This window comes from Natrix helvetica (genome assembly GCF_964273705.1).
Source record: "Natrix helvetica genome assembly, chromosome: 5".
In the NCBI taxonomy this organism is placed as follows: domain Eukaryota; kingdom Metazoa; phylum Chordata; class Lepidosauria; order Squamata; family Natricidae; genus Natrix; species Natrix helvetica.
In genome coordinates this window covers 15,739,855-15,760,840 of record NC_138551.1, presented here as the reverse complement: position 1 = coordinate 15,760,840, position 20,986 = coordinate 15,739,855, and the positions used below count along the sequence as shown (strand labels likewise).

The 20,986-nt window shown below is 40.8% G+C and overlaps 1 protein-coding gene across 6 annotated transcripts in view; it reads left to right on the top strand.

Moving 5' to 3' along the window:
* Positions 1–20,986, top strand: part of NAALADL2 (N-acetylated alpha-linked acidic dipeptidase like 2) — a 706,416-nt gene that overhangs the window by 319,552 nt on the left and 365,878 nt on the right. For all 6 annotated transcript variants that reach the window (XM_081953457.1, XM_081953458.1, XM_081953460.1 and 3 more), the window contains exon 4: positions 11,515–11,634. In XM_081953457.1, the coding sequence (XP_081809583.1) occupies positions 11,515–11,634 (120 nt within the window). The remainder of the gene's footprint in view (positions 1–11,514; positions 11,635–20,986) is intronic.

Genomic DNA, 20,986 nt, shown 5'->3' with positions numbered 1-20,986 from the left:
CCAACTATTGGTAGTGTCTCTATACAATAATAACAACAAAATAACAAGAGTTGGAAGAGACCTCAGAGGTCTTCTAGCTCAATCCCCTGCTCAAGCAGGAAATCCTATACCATTTCAAACAAATGTCCAATCTCTTCTTAAAACCTCCAGTGTTGGAGCACCCATAACTTCTGGAGGAAAGCTGATTAATTTTAACAGATTAACAGAGTTGGAAGGGACCTTATAGGTCATCCAGTCCAACTCCCCGCTCAAGCAGCACTCAACCCCCCTACACTATTTCTGACAAATGGCAGTCCAATTTCTTCTTGAAAGTCTCAAGTGATGAAACTCCCACAACTTCCAAGGGCAACTTCTGTTCCATGGGTTGATAATTTCTCCTTATTTCTAGGTTGAAATTCTCCTTGGTCAGTTTCCATCCATTATTCCTTATCTGGCCTTCAGGTTCCTTGGAAAATAGTTTGACTCCTTCCTCTCTGTGGCAGCCCCTCAAATATTGGAAGACTGATATCAAGTCTCCTTTGGTCCTTCTCTTCACTAGACTAGCCATACCCGGTTCCTGTAACCGTTCTTCATACGTTTAGTCTCCAGTCTCCTAATCAACCTGGTTGCTCTCTGTTGCCCGTTTTCTTGAGTCTCATCATTTGTTTTTATAGTGTGGTGATGAAAACTGAATGCAGTACTCTAGGTGTGGTCTTACTAGGGCTTTATAGAGTGGTATTAGTATCTCACTTGATCTTGATTGCATACCTCTGTTAATGCAACTACCAGGAAATTTCTCCTTAGTTCTAGTTGTTTCTCTCCTTAATAAGTTTCCATTCATTGTCAGTGGAGATTCTCAGATATCCAGGTCATGATTGTCCCAAAGGTGCTTTTTCAAGAGGCAACTGGACTTTCTTGTTTTTTTCTTTCAAGATGTTTCCTCCAAGAAGCTTCTTCAGCTCTGACTAGTTGTTAGGGAATGGAAGGATTTATACTCCTCTGCATGGAGGAGAACAATCCCCTCAGGTCTAAATTCAGCAATCCATCTGCATTTAAAAGACAAAGGCTTCTCTTTTGAAGACAGCAAAGTCCACATTTTGAACAGAGAGGACCACTGGTTTGAAAGAAGAGTCAAAGCGGGCACCTATGTTAAAATTGGATAGCCCTTTCTCAACAGAGGGGAAGGAATACAACACCATCCATCTCCAGTCTACACCACAGTCCTTTCAACAGTTCCAAGAAGGCTCCACACCCATTTGCACTACTCAGGTGACCCTGAGGACACAGATACATCTCCAGGTGCCTGAATGACTTTCTAGAAGAATGCAAATGGCCAGCAGTCTGCAAGGAGTCTAAATCCTTCCAATGCCCACCATCCAGGCAGAACTGAAGGAGCTTCTTGGATGAGAAGCAAAATGTCTTCAGAGGAAAAAAACAGAAAGTCCAGTTGCCTCTTGAAAAAGCACCTTTGAAATTTCCATCCATTGCTTCTTGTCCTCCCTTCAGGGGCTTTGATTAGCATGATCTGAAGATGCCTAAAGGTAAAAGGTAAGAAAAAGTAGCCACTGTTTTCCCTTCCAAAGAGACCTTCAGAAAAAGTAGTTGTGCTTCTTCCCTTCTTTTGTCTTACTATTCGAATGGAAAATTGAAGGTGAATCATTTCATTTAGTGAAAGTGTTAATCAGACACTCTTCTCTAAGCATCAAAGATAACAGACTGATACACCCTTACTGAATACATACATATAGCTTAGGTTTGTATGTTCCCACAGATAGAATGAAATCATGCTGTATTTTTAATACAGTATACAGGCATGAGGAAGAACATCTCTATAGGACAGTGATGGCAAACCTATGGCACGCGGAGCCATTTGTCAGGGCATGCGAGGCGCTGCCCTGTCAGCTGGCCTGCGTGCATGAGTTCACCATTTTTAAAAGCCATTCTTCACCTTCCCCAGGCTCCAGAGGCTTTATAGGAGCCTGGGGAGGGCGAAAAGAGCCTCCCCTGCCCCCCCAGAGGCCCTCCGGAGGCTTCAGGGACTGTCCGGAGGCTTCCCTGAAGCCTTCTGAATGCTTAAAACGACCCTCCGAGCAAACTGGAAATGACTTCCGGTTTGCTCTGAGGGTCGTTTTAAGGGAAGCCTCCAGATGGTCCCTGAAGCCTTCGGAGCGCTTAAAATGACCCTCCAAGCAAACCGGAAGGGCCTCCGGGGGGGGCAGGGGAGGCTCTTTTCGCCCTCCTCAGGCTCCTATAAAGCCTCTGGAGCTTGGGGAGGGCGAAAAAAGCATGTAAAAATGGGGGGTCATGCCTTTTGTGTGTGCATGCACACTGGGGGGGTCGCGCATTGCATTATGGGTGCGGCACGCCCGCACACGACCCCCCTGCGCTCCCCCCACTTGTGGCACGTGAGCCAAAAAAGGTTCACCATCACTGCTATAGGACTATACACTCTGTGCTTCTGAAACACAGGGTGGATATTGGATTTTATAAATGTATCTCCATTTGCAGGAATGTCCATGGGATACAAAGGGGCTAAGTGACTTCACCTGTATCATGATGTCAATTATGCAAAGTGTTTTCTGTACATAATTTACTTATTAACTTTATGACTCAACTAATGGAAACTGATGCCATAATCAGAATGTTATCTTCCAGATGCCTACATATTTTTTTTTTCTTTTAATGATCTGGTAATCCCATACATTGGGGTAGTGTCAGAGCAACTGAATGAAGCTGAGTGTTTACTGGCCGGATGCCCTTCCTGTTGCCAATGCAGAGTTCGCAGCAGATAATTACTCATTGTGCCCAGAGACAGAAATATCTGCCGCTACCTAGAATAGAACTCACAGCCTCCTGATCATGAGGCGAGAACTCCACCTCTAGGCCACTGCACCACTCATCCAGATGCCTACATATGCTGTTGCTAAATGATGGTAGCAGCCTTTAATAGGGAGACTATGCAATATACTTAATAAGGTAAAAGTAAAGGTTCCCCTCACATATATGTGCTAATTGTTCCCGACTCTAGTGCTCATCTCCATTTCAAAGCCGAAGAGCCAGCGCTGTCTGAAGACATCCCCATGTGGTTATGTGGCCCGCATGACTAAATGCCGAAGGCGCATGAAACACTGTTACCTTTCCACCAAAGGTGGTTCCTATTTTTCTTTTTGCATTTTTACGTGCTTTCAAACTTCTAGGTTGGCAGAAGCTGGGAGAAGCAACGGGAGCTCGCTCCATTATACAGCGCTAGGGACTCGAACCGCCAAACTGCCAACCTTTCTGATCGACATGCTCAGTGTCATAGCCACTGAGCCACCGCATCCCTAATATTCTTAATAGTCTAACACAATATCCCAGATTGTGATGATGATTTGAATTTTAATCACTACCTCCTGTTCTGATTTGTTTATTGCTAATTAAATTTGTCCAGCGTGAAACAAACAAATTAAGATTGAAATTTGCATTTTGCATGCAAATGTAACTTATTAGAGTCATAGACTATCTTCCCTCCTCAGGTTCATAGAGCACCAAGCCTTCCATTCACACCTACAATTAACCTGGGACATTGGCTGGTCTGAAAGAAAGTGACTGTCCCAAAGTCACCTGAATAAATTTCACGGCGTAAGGTAGCCTTGAGCACGGCTGTCTCCATCCTCATTTATCCATCACGCTATTGAGCTCAGACAGCCTTATCCTATAGAACAGATTATTGAGGGAAAAGTTAATGATCTAAACACAAAGTAGAACATGGTTATCTGTATTTCTTGAAACAACCAGAGGGATACTTAAAACATGATGAACAGGATAGATTTTTCTACATATCTTTTCCAGAGTGTAAAGTAAAGTCAGTGCTTGGATTGAATCTACTTCCTGGTGGCTTTGTGAACATCCATGTTGCATGTTCCATTTTATTAGAGATGCCATATTGGCACATCTGGGAAAACCCAAATCTGAAAGCTTCCAGGTTTTCCCCACCCAAATGAAAGTCCAAGCCCCCAGGCAGCACCCACAAGTCCATCACATGGCCCCATCAGGCACCATCCCAATAGGAGATGCCTCCTAGTCACATCCCTCCAGTTGTAGACCAAGATGTCCTTGATTCAATACAATACAATAGTAGAGTTGGAAGGGACCTTGGAGGTCTTCTAGTCCAACCCCCTGCCTAGGCAGGAAACCCTATACCGTTTCAGACAGATGGCTATTCAACATCTTCTTAAAGACTTCCACTGTTGGGGCATTCACAACTTCTGGAGGCAAGCTGTTCCACTGATTAATTGTTCTAACTGTCAGGAAGTTTCTCCTTAGTTCTAAGTTGCTTCTCTCCTTGATTAGTTTCCACCCATTGCTTCTTGTTCTACCCTCAGGTGCCTGAGAAATGAATGTTACTATGACTATATATCTCCCATACTCCATATAATCCCCCCTCCCATATTCCTACATCATTGAATGTGGCATGCCTGAAGGCCCAATGCAAAAGATGGCTTTCAGGCCTGACGCTTAGTTTTTTCAAGTTTAGCCAAGAGTACATAGATGCTACCACCTCATGAGGTTTTCCAGAATGTCGATGAACAGGATTTGACATTTGGATTGCTTTACACCTCGTTGATAATAGAGATCCTAAATGTTATTTTTCAAAACAGAGATGATTGAAATGGATGGCATCAGATTTGAATTCCAAACCTGTAAGGCAAACTGGACATAACAAAATGAGATCTTTGATGAATAGGGGCCACATCTTCATTCACCTTCGCAGGCAGGTGATGTCTGGGCTCCGAAATAGTAATAGAAATAGCACTTAGACTTATATACCATTTCATAGTTATCTACGAGCCCTCTCTAAGAAGTTTACAGAGTCAGCATATTATCCCAAACAATTTGGGCATTTTACTGACCTCGGAAATATGGAAGGCTAAGTCAACCTTGAGCCTGGTGAGATTCAAACTCCCAAATTGCAGACAACCGGCAGTCAGCAGAAGTAACCTGCAGTACTGTGTTCTAACCACTGCGCCACCACAGCTCAAATAATATGGATTCTCCTTGCCGATTAAATGAGAGTGAACCTAAAAATCCCAGAATCCAGAGAAACTACATAACCCATGTAGCTTTTAACCATGACTTTCGGCATTGAAAGTGTTTACCTTTTTCTCCAGGAATATATGAATATATGAATATTTCACTCCCAAGAGAGTTATTTCCTTTCCTTGAACTTACAGAACACGGAGTATCATCTAGAGATGGGAATAATGCCTTCTTTTGTTTCAATAGCATTTCCCTTTCCCCCAGTCTTTAATTAGTTGCTTTTCTGCAAAGACAACTGCATTAAAAAGTCACATTCAATAAATGTCAATTGCCTGTAAGCAATTATTTACAAAATAATATTCTCCCCCCCCCTCTCTCTGTCTCTCTCTCTGTGTCTCTGTCTCTATCTCTCTCTCTCTTTTATATTTGATAAGCCAGGTATGTTATGGATGGCTAGATATCTTTCTATGTGTATTTCTAATAAACATGTTTGTATGTATGTGTGAATGTGTCATATATGAATAGAATAGAATAGAATAGAATAGAATAACAGAGTTGGAAAGGACCTTGGAGGTCTTCTAATCCAACCCCCTGCTTAGGCAGGAAACCCTACACCACTTTAGACAAATGGTTATCTCACATCTTCTTTAAAAATTTCCGATGTTAGAGCATTTACAACTTCTGGAGGCAAGTTGTTTCACTGATTAATTGTTTTAACTGCCAGGAAATTTCTCCTTAATTCTAAGTTGCTTGTCTCATTTATTAGTTTCCACCCCTTGCTTCTTATTCTACCCTCAGTGCCCTCTTCTTCTTGTGGCAGCCCCTGAGATATTGGAACACTGCTATCATGTCTCACTGTCCTTCTTTTCATTAAACTAGACATACCCAGTTCCTGCAACATAGATAGATGATAGGTAGGTAGGTAGGTAGGTAGGTTGGTTGGTTGGTTGGTTGGTTGGTTGGTTGGTAGGTAGGTAGGTAGGTAGGTAGGTAGGTAGGTAGGTAGATAGATAGATAGATAGATAGATAGATAGATAGATAGATAGATAGATAGATAGATAGATAGATAGATAGATAGCAGAGTTGGAAGATAGATAGATAGATAGATAGATAGATAGATAGATAGATAGATAGATAGATAGATAGATAGATAGATAGATAGATAGATAGATAGATAGATAGATAGATAGATACAATAGCAGAGTTGTAAGATAGATGATAGATAGATAGATAGATAGATAGATAGATAGATAGATAGATAGATAGATACAATAGCAGAGTTGTAAGATAGATAGATAGATAGATAGATAGATAGATAGATAGATAGATAGATAGATAGATAGATAGATGATAGATAGATAGATGAGATAGATATGATGATGATGATAGATGATAGATAGATAGATAGATAGATAGATAGATAGATGATAGATAGATAGATAGATAGATAGATAGATAGATAGATAGATAGATAGATAGATAGATAGATAGATGATAGATACCTCTGTCTGTCTGTCTGTCTGTGTTATGGATAGATATCCATTTCATAGACTTTCATGAATATGTATGTTATATGCTAGAGCATTTTCATAAGTCTTTTATATATTTTAGCATATGTAAAATGGCAGATGGGATTTTTTAGATCTGAATGTACAGAAACATACAATACACAGGCAGACTTTGCCCACTGTACTGAAGTCTGCTAAATTGAAGTCCCCTAAATCAAAGGTTCACTGTTTCTTAGAAGAGACTTTTCACTGTAAAAGTCCACTAAGGAAAATGTGCCTATTAGATAATGCAATCGGAATGATCTTGTTTTCACAAAAGAATTCTTGGACAAGTTACATTAACAGTCACATGAAATTTCATATTAAGTCTCCATATGTTACCAGGCATTGTGAATCTATACAGTTACGAAATGTGCCATAATTTCTTAAAGCAGAAAATCATTTAAAAAAAAACCCTTTCATCCCTATGGTTCCTATGGCAGTAACAGTGCCTGGGAATATTTTATGGGATGGGATAATTTTCCCGGGCAAATCAGATCCTAGTATGATTCTTGAAGATGTGATTGGGAACGTTTTTTTCAAGCCCTGACTGCATTTCCCTTTGTGACTTGTTTATTTTTGGGAGCACATGGGAATGTGTGAGATTGCTTCAGTTACCTAAACAGCTGAAGGTTCTACTCGGGGTTTGCATGCTCCGTGGCTGTGAGAACTCCATCTTCAAAATGACAACCACAATTTTTTTTAGCTATGCTTGTCTTCCAAAGGGTTGAAATGGGGAGAACCAGACAATCTGCCATGTATTTTCACAAGAGAATACCTAGATAGTCTTCACAAGCATATCTCTCAGATGCACATAGCAGAAGCTGAGCCGGGAGGAAGTTCCCCCAGGTATAACAGAACCCCGAGTAATCTTCCCTTGTCCCCTCAAGCATAATGAACAGAATGCATATGGTAATGTTAGAAAGAAGATGCTTGGGGATGTGAATGTAGATGTACTTTTGTGTACAGATAATCCTGTGTTGTTGCCTGAGAACCCAAATGATTTGCAGAGAATATTAAGTAGCTACTGTGGGGTAATGAAGACGATGGATCTGAAAAGTAATGTATTAAAGAGGAGTTATGTTAATAGAGAAAATGCAAGTTATAAATGAAGGGAAAGAAAACTGCACTTACAATGTATATGGAAAGGTAAAAGTTCCCCTCGCACGTATGTGCTAGTCATTCCTGACTCTGGGGGGCAGTGCTCATCTCCGTTTCAAAGCTGAAGAGCCAATGCTGTCCAAAGACATCTCCATGGCCATATCGCTATGTGGTCATGTGACTAAACGCAAAGGGGCATGGAACGCTGTTACCAAAGGTAGTTCCTATTTTTCTACTTGCATTTTTACATGCTTTCAAACTGCTAGGTTGGCAGAAGCTGGGACAAGTAATGGGAGCTCACTCCGTTACGCAGTACTAGGGATTCGAACTGCCGAACTGCTGACCTTTCTGTTCAATAAGCTCAGTATCTTAGCCACTGAGCCAATGCATCCCCTTATATATATATGGGACATGGGATATGCATATGTAGCATGTAAGCAGTAGGTACGATGTACATAAGGAGCATGTGTATATAACAAGAAGCGACTGAAAATAAATAAATATCAAACAATCCAGCATGGAAAAGTAAATTGAATGTCTTTGATTATTTAAAGTGATGGAATCACAAAACAAATATTTGAAAGACATGTAAATCAATGGAGAGAAAGCAAAAGACTAGTAAATTCACAGTTGGACTGCACTGATGAAATACTCGGGTGGAAAAGTAATGTGATATATAAAATGGTGCGAGCAAAGATGCTGTTTGAGAACAGAAAGGTATGGAGAAGGTTTTAGTATAAGGGGGTCCCTGTGGATTTTTCTGCTGACTACAGGGGGGCTGTGCTCATCGCTATTTTAAAGCTATGGAGCTAGTGCTGCCCATTTCCAGTGGCCAGTGCTGTTAGCTTCCCACCAAAGTAATACCTATTTATCTATTCACATTTGCATGTCCCAAAGGTCCTTTTTCAGGAAGCAACTGGACTTTTAGCTATATAATTTGGGATGAACACTCTTTGAATGGTGTGGGAGTAGGACTCAATTTCCAGAGGAAAAAAATTGCAGACTACAGGAACCAGGGACACTGCTCAGGTGACCCTGGGGACAAAGATATACCTCCAAGTGCTTCAAAGACCCTCTAAAAGGATGCAAATGACAAGCTGTCTGCAAGGAATATAAATCCTTCCATTCCCCACTATCCTGTCAGAGCTGAATAAGCTTCTTCAATGAGAAGCGAAACATCTTCAAAGAAAAAACAAGAACGTCCAGTTGCCTCCTGAAAAAGCACCTTTGGGACAACCATAACCTGGATGACTGAGAAGCTCTACAGACTTTCACATTTGTATGCTTTCGAACCGCTAGGTTGGCAGGATGGGAGCTCACCCCGTTATGTGACACTCAGGATTCAAACCTGGGCTGCCAATTTCCAGCCCAGCATCTTTACTATTGAGCCCCCTAACTACCCTACATTTTAGTACTGTATAATAATGCCGATGTTGGAATAATGTTAATATATACTACATTTGAGAGCCAATTTGGCATAGTAATGAAGGCATCAGGCTAGAAACTGGGAGATTGGCAAGTTTAGATCTGTCTTAAGTACAAAACAAGCTAGGTGATTTTCAGTGACGTGCAGTCAGGTGAGGCAAGTGAGGCACAGCCTCACCACTCTCATTATGAAAAAAAAAAGTAAAAGGAAAAAGCTGAGCTAGTTGCTGCCTCACCGTGGATGACTCTGCTTAACCTCACTGGTGCTCTCCCTCCCCAAGTGTAGTGACTTCCTCCCCAGGCCCCCATTAATTTCTCTCTCTCTCACACACACACAGCTGGATAAAACTATATAAAAATCTAGCCCAGTTTCACTGATTACAAGTTTGAAAAGGCAATGTGGCTCCACCTGCAATCAAACTACACTTGGGGAGGGAGAGAACAAGTGAGCACTGAGGAGACCACAGGAGGAGGCAGGAAGCCAGGCAAAGAGCCATGCTGTAGTACACACACTTCCCCCCAGCCTCTTTCTTTTGGAAGGCTTGGCTCGGCTCCCCTCCAGCTTCTCTGCCTCTCCTCTCACCCCAGCCTGCCAGCAGGAGGTGGTGGGTGGGCTTTATTGTGTTCCAGGCATTTCCCACCCAGACAGCAGGCTGCATTTGCAATGGTGGAGGTGTTTGGGAAAGGCAGCAGGGGAATGGGGGGGGGGATGGCAGAGGAGCTGCTTTCAAGCCACTGGAAAAGATATCTAATCCAACTTTTGTGTGTGGGGGGTTTGTTTGAGAGTGAGTGAGAGAGGGAAGGGGTAGGGGAGATAGTCCAATCCAACTTCTGTGTGTGTGTGTGTGTGTGTGTGTGTGTGTGTGTGTGTGTGTGTTTGAGAGAGGGGGAGGAAGGGAGAGAGGGAGGAAGGAGGGGAAGGAGAAGAAAAAGAAAAAGAAAGAAAGAGCAAAGGAGAAAAACAAATGCTGTCGCTTTAAATTGGAACTGAGCATGCCTGGCTGTGGAATTCTGGGAGTTGAAGTCCACAAGTCTAAAAATATTTGAAACTCAGCACTGTGTCAGTGCCTCACCAGTCATAAACCTCACCGCACGTCACTGGTGATTTTGGCCTAGTCACTTTCTCTCAGCCCTAGGAAGCAGACAATGTCAAACCATTTCTGAAATCTTGCCAAGAAAACTTCACTGACTTGAAGGCACAATAATATTCTCTTTTAAAAAGAAACATCTGCAATTAGCCATATTTCCTTTGACCTTTCTTATCACCCTGTTCATTTCTTCAGTTTACTCTCTCTTCTCTCTGCTTTCCTGGATTGTTTACCCTAAAAAAGGGGGTAGTGTGATGTGGAAGTTGGTATGCATGTCAACTTAATACATGCCAGTGTATTAATGTAGTGTGAATGCAAACATAATTAACAGAAATACCCTTATTCACAGGAAACATATTAAGCAAATATTATTAAAACATCATATTAAAATAATTTGCACAACCCTCATCTAGCCTTTGAAACACAGTTATATATCAAGCACTAAAATCCTGTGCGATAGCAAGTGCGTAAAAAACAACAACCCCTCTCGGGGTAGGAGGTAGCAGGCATTCTTGCCATAGATGGAACCATGGTGATGCAGTTGTTAGAATATTGCATTGCAGGCTAATTCTGCTGACTGCCGACTGCCAGCAATTCGATTCTCACCGGCTTCAGGTTGACTCATCCTTCCAGCCTTTCAAGGTTGGTAAAATGAGAACCCAGATTGTTGTAGGCAATATGCGGACTCTCTAAACCATTTAGAGAGCGCTGTAAAGCACTATGAAGTGGTCTATAAATCAAAGTGCAATTTTATTGCTGTTCCTGTAAAAGCTCAACACATTGTCTCTATCCACTAGTGAAGCACCTACCATATTGTCCTGAAACACCTACCATATTGTCCTACAGAGTATGGTAAAATATCACCTATCTCTAATGGACTTTAAGAGCTACTCTTATGTATGATATATGGTCATGTTTCTCAGGCTAAATGAAGCCTGTGTATTTATGACTACATACATGCTTAATAAATGGGAAGAGCCTCTGACTGGGGGTTGTCTCCATTTGGGATGGTGAATTGATTGGACCATATGATGGACTTTTGGGTGCAGGGAATGGATCTTTGACTTTCTTTGGGGTGGGGAAATCCCGAAACTCTCAGATTCAGGTTTTCCCAGATGTGCCAATATGACATCTCTAATAAAATGGAACTTTCAGATTCGGGTTTTCCCAGATGTGCCAATATGACATCTCTAATAAAATGGAACTTTGAGGAACTTCAAGCCTCGGAGTCTTTTTTCGTTAGGGGTGTTATTTGGAACCCTGACATAATTGTCTATGGATACCATCTGCTTATTCATTCCTAATATATAGAAAAAGAATATGCTAATCAATAATCCATCTTTCTGTTTTTCTAGGCTGAAGTTTTTGACGTACAATATGGAAGTCCAGGAGATTTGCTCAGGATTAAACAGTTTACTAATGTGTCCAGCAAAATTGCTCTTTTGAAACTTGGACGCATGCCTTTGCTATATAAGGTTAGTTCCAGATTTTCCCGAGTGCATTTTTTTTTCTTTCTTTCTGATTTTCGAATTGAAAGTCATAACTTGCAACCTGTGGTGTGGTTTTGTAAAGCTGCGTTTAATAAGTTTTTATTTTTCTTCATTCCCAATGTTATAAATGTTATAAACCTTTTCTCTAATGAACTGATTTTATTTTCCAGAAAAGAAAAGAAAAACAGAAAAAGAATGCTTGGCTCTAATTTATCAAATGATTTCTATGATAAAATGGAGTCCTCAGTGTATACCTCATTTATATACCTCTGATACTTTAACCATTTTACTATATTTAATCTGTTGACCAAGAATTTAAAGAGGAGACAGTAACAATTCTTGTTCAACTGACTTTAGTGGACAGTGGGAAGTTGTGAAATGGTATCTGTTAGCTTTGTATCTTTGTACATTGAGTGTCATAATACAGCATTCTAAACCAGCCAAAAGGTACTTTAGCATATTATTAACCAAGATGAAAATCTTCTTCCTATCTACAGTAAATGCTCTCCAAATAAAAGAGATTTTAGAATTAGACATTGAGTTAGGAAGCTTTTTGGAACCCTTAGACCAGGGGTGTCAAACTCAATTTCAGTGAGGGCCACATCAGGGTTGTGTTTGACCTTGGGGGACAGGAGTGGGCGTAGCCAACTCAAAGTCACTCATGTCATGGTGCCTGTGATGGCCTGAGCACTCTGCCAGTGAAAACGGGCTCCTGAGCTCCATTTTCAGCTGCGACAGCCTCCTGCAACCCTCTGCCAGCAAAGGCACGGAGCTCGGGAGGGCTGCCCTCAGTGTCGTGTGTACCAATGCATTCCGAACGCTTTCCCCCTCCCAAACTGTGTGGCAACTGAGAAACAAGAAAATGGCTTCCGACACGTTCAGTTTGGAAGTGATACAGAGACCATTTCTGGCGTCATTAAGTCACCACACCTCTAGATTTAGGGTTGAAATGCATAACATTTCAATATGCTTTTGCCACTTGTCAAGAGTTCCTGTGTTCTTCCTGGCTAAATCTCCTAAAGGATACACCCAGAAATATAAACCATTACCAGTATTTTTCAGAGTATAAGATGCACCGGAGTGTAAGACGCACCAAGATTTTGAAGAGGAACATTTTTAAAGAAAGTTTTTGCACTCACAAAAATGGCCCATTTTTAGGAAAAACAGGTCCATTTTTTGTCCAAAAAAATGGCCGTGCAGAGCCTTTAGGAGGCTTCTAGAGAGCTGGGGGGGGGGGGAAATGAGCAAAAATTGCCTATTTGTTTGCTCATTTTTGCCCTCCCCAGCCCCCTGGAGCACTCTAGAAGCCTCCTAAAGGCTCTGCATGGCCATTTTTGCAAAGGGGGTGGGGTTTTGGGAGGCCAAATATGCTGTATTCAGTATATAAGAGGCACCCAGATTTTCACCCTCTATTTTGAGGGGAAAAGGTGCGTCTTATACTCCAAAAACTACAGAACTATAGTCATAAGATCACAACTACCATCTTGACTTTTCTGACTGTCCTCCTCACAAAGGTACCCCTGATTTCAGGTACTCCTGCCATGGATGGAATCAAAAGCGGGATAATAGCTTGAAGGCACTAAAGTGCCAATTAAGCTTTAGGAAAGGCATCAAACTCTTTAAGTTCTTTGTTTCTGCCTGATGGTGCAGAATAATAAGAAAATCTATGGCAAAATGATAAGGAAATCTATGCTACGAAAGAGAGATGCAGGAATAGCAGATGATGTTTTATTGCACATTTGTCTTTCTTCGAACATGGACTTGTAGAGGGCTTACCTCCCATTTCTAATTTTTTCGCATCCCACTGCTTCTTCCATCTGTTTTCTTTCCATAAAATAAACGTTAAGGAAGCAACAATGGAAGCGCTGCACAAGGTATTTTGATTGATCGCACTAGGAATTGAAACAGCCAATAAACAGGAGCAAGGAAGAAAACTGATCTGGGGAATATTAGCACAAAGCTTATAACAGTAGTCATTTTCAGATAGGGCTGAATCTCAATTTTTGTCAGCTTTTCATTTTTCTAGTCGTAAGCCTGCATTCATTTGAAAATAAAAAAATAATAATCATAAAACAGCGAAAGAAAAAAATGTCTGCATATCCTGGTGCTCCTAATTTCCGAGACACACTTTTGTTTTATATGTGTTATATTTGTGATTGTGTATTTTCCCCCAATGCATTACATTAGTATTCTGTGTTATTTTCATGCAAATGTGATTATTTGTATACACTTTTCTCTAGTAACTGTTGTGACTCACCAGCGGCCAGTGGAACTGGCAGCAGATTCGGAGAGTGAGGAGGTTGGGGAGGAAGATGGGCCAGTCCTGGAGCCTGGGGAAGGCTCTGATGAGGGCTCTTTGTCGGAGGCAGAGAGGGGGCCAGGGCCGTATGCCAGTTATCAGCAGCCTTAAGACATCTGTGAGGCAGACAAACAGCTGGAGCCTGTTCCCAGTGTGCGCATGCACAGAGGTGCCAGACCAGTGGTGGGTTCTGGATCCTGTTCTAATCAGTATGGTTGGAACGGGCCCAACAGCGTCCACATGGATGCATGCAGCGCACTCACACATGCGCACATGCGCATAGCACATGTATCCATCTTAGCACCTCTGTGAGCCTCCGCGACACTTCAGCTGCTCAGCGGAGCATTGCGCAGGCGCTGTACGTGCCGTGTGCGTGCATGGAAGCACCAAAGACTTAAAAGACTGGTAAGGAGTTCGGGCGGGCAGGTGGCCCCTCCGGAGCATCGTACCAGAATGGTATCCAGTGCTCTGGGCAGGCTCCAGTATGCCCGTACCGGGGCATCCCACCTGCATCCCACCACTGTGCCAGACAAAGGGAATAGCTAAAGAACAGGGGTCAACTTGGGATTAAGGCCACAGGTGGACAATGAATGGCCCCTCCCAGAGGAAATAAAAGAGGAGCAAAAGGGGAGTGGAGTTTGCAGGAGACAATTAGTTCATTTAATTGGTTCATGACTCTCCGAGACTCCTTGCCAAGTTTTGCAGATATCGGCCTGTCAGCTCTCCAAGCCAGATAAGGTCTGTGACTATAAATCCTCCCTTGAAAGACTTTGCTGGATGTGAATGAGCAGAATTCACAGTAAATTAATAAAGTAGGTTTTTGTCAGGACAAAGAGCTTCATGCTCTTGGGAAGAGCTTCATGCTCTTAGGTCAGAACAGTAACAACCATTTCATATCCTTGAGAACCCCAACATGTTACATGCAAAGTTCAGAGACGTTTTGGAGAGTATTGAATTTTGGGGTTACATATTGGTCTGGAAATGAGTAGTTTTATGAGCATTACAAGGTGACCCAAATAAATCTGTCCCCAGTTCTTATTTGAGAGCAATTTCAGGTAGCTGTGCATTTTCCCCCTAAAAACATCCCTTGCCTTTCAGAGTTATGATTTCAGGACATTGCACAATTGAAACAAATCCATTTTCCCCCTCACCTTGGTCTCAAGTGGCATCATTTTATAAAGTCCACAGGAGCAGGAAGAAGAAAAATAGCAAAGATTTTATTTTTTTTAACAGCCGTGTAGTTAGAGATAGCCATGCTGTTTTCTATTGTTGTGTGATCGGAGATCAGATTCTTCAACATCATTACTTATCCTGTTGGAGATTTAAACATGCCCCAAGGAGAAGCTCAACATATACACATTGTCTGTCTAACCTCCTCACGTTTCAGGATCTTACTAGGTTTGTTGGATTGTCTCCGAAAGTCACTGCTTCCAGCTGTACTGAAATGGTGTGTGCTTCTTCAGAATAAATGCGATGAACTGTAATGGAATAAAGTGTAGCAAAAAAAGCAATAGATACACAGTGCATTGCGTACTTTTAAAGAAATTTAAAGATACTCATTGTTCTCCCTTTTAACTTATATCACCGTTCACTGATGTAAGGGAATTTGCATGGCTTCCAGGTCTCTTCCAACCAGAAAATGTTATAATGTTATAACATAAAACATCACATATAAAATGCTATGAACACATAACACTACTTCCCCCCCCCTTTTTTTATGACCTTGCAATTCCTTAATTTAGTGTACAGTCAGGGCAAAGGAGTGGGGGCTGAGTACTTACAGCCTGGATGCCATTCCTGACTACACAGAGTCTGCAGCAAATATTTTCTCTCCGTGCCCTTACCTTGAATCGAACTCTCAACCTTCCGAATGGAAGGTGAGCATCTTCACCACTAGGCCACTCTGCCACTATAACACTCCTGATAGAAAAACAACAACAATGATACCTCAGGATGGAACTGCAGGGGGTCTTTGGTGCTCTCTGAGCTTGATGGTTTTCTTGTAGACATTTCATTGCCAAACTAGATAACATCATCAGTGCTACAAGGGAGTGGGGTTTGTTCTTATATTTTAATGGCTTGCCCTGCCATTGTTGGTGGGAGTGTTCTGGGTTGTTCCTTGGTTAGGCTGTTGTTTAATATTAGCTTGTTTGTGTGCACTGGTAGATCCTTCATTGGATTATTGTTGACTTGATTATTGGTCTAGTGTTAATCTTGGTATCAATCTATGCTCATATTGGTAAGGAGGTGTTTGGTCTGTTTGTTTCCTTTTGGACTTTTTGATTGTCTCTTTTGTCTGGTATATAGATGCAGGGCACCTCCTTATTCCTAGGGGATATTTCTAGGGAAACCCCATTGGAAAAGTCATCTGAGATTATGATAGGGTTAGAACCTACACTGTAAAAATTATAACAGTGCCTTACATCAAACAGTCTCAGAAACTTACCAACAAACCATTACAATCACAAATGGACAACCATTTATCTGAAATGGCATAGGGTTTCCTGCCTGAACAGGGGGTTGGACTAGAAGATCTCCAAGGACCTTTCCAACTCTTCTGTTCTGTTCTCTACTCTACCCTACCCTACCTTGCCCAGGTAGCCCACAAATCAACTAAAGCCTTCCAAAACAGCCTAAGTAACCAAAAGTCCCAGAAAAGGGGGGAAAACATAGACATCTACAGCATACAATGCAAGGATTGTGACAGCCACTACTGTATGTAGGACAAACCAACAGAAGACCAGTAGAGTCCATTCATGAACATCAACTAGCAGCCAGAAGACATGATGAAACTCTTTAACTTCACAACACATGGACGGACACACTGAACCATGGTTTCAACTGGGTAACTGTGAGCGTAGAAAGTAATGATTAAAAAAATCCTGCTCACCTGATTTTAGCCAATGGCTGAGAAATGATGTGAAGACAATCTTCACATATAACCACAAATACAGTGAGTTTCTGGATATCACTCTTTTGTAAGGAATCTCTCTCCTACCCTGATAGCCTCTACAAATAGGTTCCAAGGTCCATGTTTTAATTACTGCATAGAAATAAGTAATCATGAAGGAACTCTGATTTGAACATTGGTTTTTATCAAGGCTCGTTTAGAACATCAGCGTAGGATTGCAGGCATATAGACATTGCTTTAATGATGCATAACTAAATTTCACGGATATCATATTTTTAGTTCTCTGAGTTAGTTGCTAACAAGTTAACATATGTCCAGGTAGCTGAATTTGGTAGATCATGAGAAAGTTCAAATTGATAGTTCTGTTTCATATTGATCATCACCGAATCCTAAGGAAATAAATTCCCTGAACATTTCATTTCCATTTTACTGTCGATAAAACTACATGGCCTCATAGTAAGCAGGAGTCAAACTTAATCCAACAACTTTTAATGTATTACTTACAGTATTTCTCCAAAGATTATTATATTGCATTTTCTCGGAGATGAAAAAAGATTTTTTAGTGTCCTCAAAAGACATAGATCTAGCACACATATACCCCACACAACCCTTTAATAATTTCTCAAGCATATCTTTTATCTTCAATCTAATCTTAACTTTTCCCTCTCGGGAAGTTGTTTACATCACATTTCATAGCAGCATGTACTAGTTAGAAGAGATGCAATATCAGTAAATAATTTCCATCTCCCCCAGAAAAGTACCTTATTGGGATTTTTAGAGTCATTTCTCCAAACCATGGTTTATACCATAGTCTTCAAGAAAAAAAATTGATAATATTTAATTTGCTGTACAACTTGACCTTGCCTCCTCTCATATTAGAACTGGTGGTGAAATGTTTGTTCTAATGTGCTGGTTAAAGAGATGCCTCCAATTCCATTTTTAAGACTTCTTTATGACAAATCAAAGATTAATTAGTCAAGGGAAACTAATAGCTGGACAAATTGCTTTTCTTCTTCAATAACCATCTTTATTATCTTAATGTCAAATTTGCTTCCTAGCTGAATCGTATCGATGTGCGGTGAATTAGACCTGCTGCTTTAGGCATCAGATAGGTTTTTAAGGTCTGCAAAAAAAATTTTAAATTGTTATTTGTGGGGTCTTCCCACAGCAAAGAGATCTTTTATGTGGAGGTTTTTCTCAAAGAGATCCTATCCATATAAAATCCTTTGTAAAACTGGGATAGAAATAGCATTGGTTATTCAGCAGCTTCCATGGGCCTTAGATGAAGTGAATTATTTGGACCTTTTTCCATGCAGGTTTCAGGCCTGGACACTGGATGGAAGTAGCATTGGTTACAACCTTGGATAATCTCCACTGGGAGCAGAAGAGAGGCAGTGCATATGTCCTTCCATCTATCCTTGTGAATGGAATGGAATGGAATAGAATAGAATAGAATAGAATAGAATAGAATAGAATAGAATAGAATAGAATAGAATAGAAAAATGGAATGTAATGGAACAGAACTGGAACAGAACAGAAGGATAGGATAGGATAGGGTAGGGTAGGGTAGGGTAGGGTAGGATAGGATAGGATAGGATAGGATAGGATAGGATAGAATAGAATAGAATAGAATAGAATAGAATAGAATAGAATAGAATAGAATAGAATAGAATAGAATAGAATAGAATAGAATAGAATAGAATAGAATTCTTTATTGGCTAAGTGTGATTGGACACACAACACATTTGTCTTCGGTGCATAAGCTCTCAGTGTACGTAAACATACATTCATCAAGAATCATAAGATACAACATTTAGTGATAGTCATAAGATTCTAAATAAGCAATCAAATCATACTAGGAAACTAAATAAAACAATATAAATCATAAAGACATAAGCAACAAGGTTATAGCCATAAGTAGGATGAGATAGGTAATAGAAAGGATGAGAAGAAGAATATTAATACAGTCTTAGCAAATAGTTTGACAGTGTTGTGGGAATTAGTTGTTTAGCAGAGTGATTGCATGTAGGGGAAAAACCTATCCTTGTATCTAATTGTTCTGGTGTGCAATGTTCTCCTTGACCCCTTGTTCTCCTTCATCCCATTGATATCATTGACCATGGTGTCCTGCTGAATCAGCATCATGGGTTGGAAGTTGGTAGCACAATATTGGACTGGTTCTCTTCCTTCCTATAGGGCTCGTACCAGACAGCAGTGTTGATTGGGAATAGGAGGCCCCACCTGTGGCTTTTAATGTATGGGATTCTGCAGAGTTAGTACCCTCTCCATTTCTATTTAACATCTACATACACATCTGTTTAACATCTATGAGATCATTCATCATCATGGGGTGAGGTATCATCGTAATGCTGATGGTACTCAATTGTACATCTCTATCCTTGGTGAAAATAAGTGATGCTGTTGATGACTTGTCCTGGTGCCTGGAGATTACAAAGGTCTAAAAGGGGAACAACTACTGAATTCTGGAAGAACTGAATGGCTTTGGGTTTGGGGGCCTTTTGGATCAGTGACTTCACCATGTTTGGTTCTAAATGACATGGCAATACTCCAGACAGACACACTGTGAAATCTGAAAGTCTTTCTATATTCACAAGTGCTGCACAATGAACAGGTAGCAATTATGGGTAGGGTACGTATCTTTGAACAATGCACCAGTTGTGCCCTTAATTGGACGATGAGGGTCTACACTTACTTGGGCCATGAGGGTCTACCCTGTGAGTCACTCACACTCTGGTCACCTCCAAGATGTATTACTACAATGTACTCTATACGCAGCTGCCCCTGAAAGCTTCAACTGGTGCAGGATACAGCTGCACTGATAGTTATTTGTGCCTCTACAACTGGACATGTTACATCTCTGTTCCATGATCTGCATTAGTGCTGGTTTTAATTTTTAAAGCTCTACATGGAATGGGTCCAGTTTATTTAAGGGACTGCCTCTTTCCAATCACATGTACCCATTCCATTAGAGTCATTAAGAGGAATATGTCGCAGGTTCCATCTGCTAAAGAGTTTCGTTTGATGGGACCTAGATGACACAGCTTTACCTCTGTGTCTTCTGCACTCTATAACATCAATCTTCCTCCAAAAATATCTTCATCCCTGTTAGACTTTTGGGAGGCTCTGAAAACAGAGTGGGGAGGGGGGGGAAGAGACTGGATTAGATGGGCGAGGGATTGGACTAGAATGATCTACAAGGTCCAACTTATTCTGTTAAGGGTAACATAGTTCTTCCAGCAACCTTGGGGGATCCCCTTGGTAATCTGTACGATAGTTGTATTTTGTTTATATGAATATTTTATTTAGAGTATCTTATTTATCTTGTTTTTAAAGTGTTTTGATTGTCATGATATTATTTTAAATATTGGTTGTATGTTGCCCAGAGTCACGTTTAGTGAGATGGACAGCTTATATAAATGTGATAAATAAATACTCAGAAACTCGAAGGAAATGTCTTCCGCAGAATATCATGAATTTAAATCAGACTTCATTCCAAATTGCTCTACCAATTTCTCTAAATGGGGACTTTTAACTAATCTCAAAACTGAACTAATGTTCCCAAAACACTAATTCTTTTTGAAAAGTAACAATATTTTGTTTAGAAAAAAATAGGACAGACAAAGAAAATCTCACATTCTAGTCAATCATGAGTTGTGTATCTCATTCTGGGCCCTAAATTGAAGTGCACAATCTCTGTCTTGGACCAGGCCAACTCTTTCCTGAAGCACCAAATCAAATCCCAGATCATAGTGTATATGATTTACACGGGGATGCCTTTGAAGAACATCTGGATGCTGCATCTGGGTGAAAATGAGGAAATTATTCGAGTTCCTTGATTTCTACATATTAGATGTAAGGTTTCCTAAAATGCCCTAATTGATTCATGAGTATCAAGTTAAATTTCAATACAAAGCTAGTTATTTATTAAGAGCATCATAGGCAAGATCTTTTTGCAGTCAAGTCAAAGCTTTGTTTGATTTATAGCTGAACTTTACCCCTATTCCTTTCCTCCCCTCAGTCTGTGTCATAAATCACATTTCCCTATGAGATGCATCCCTCCCAAGCCTGCTGCAGTAATCTGAGATCTGACATCAGTTGACAGTATG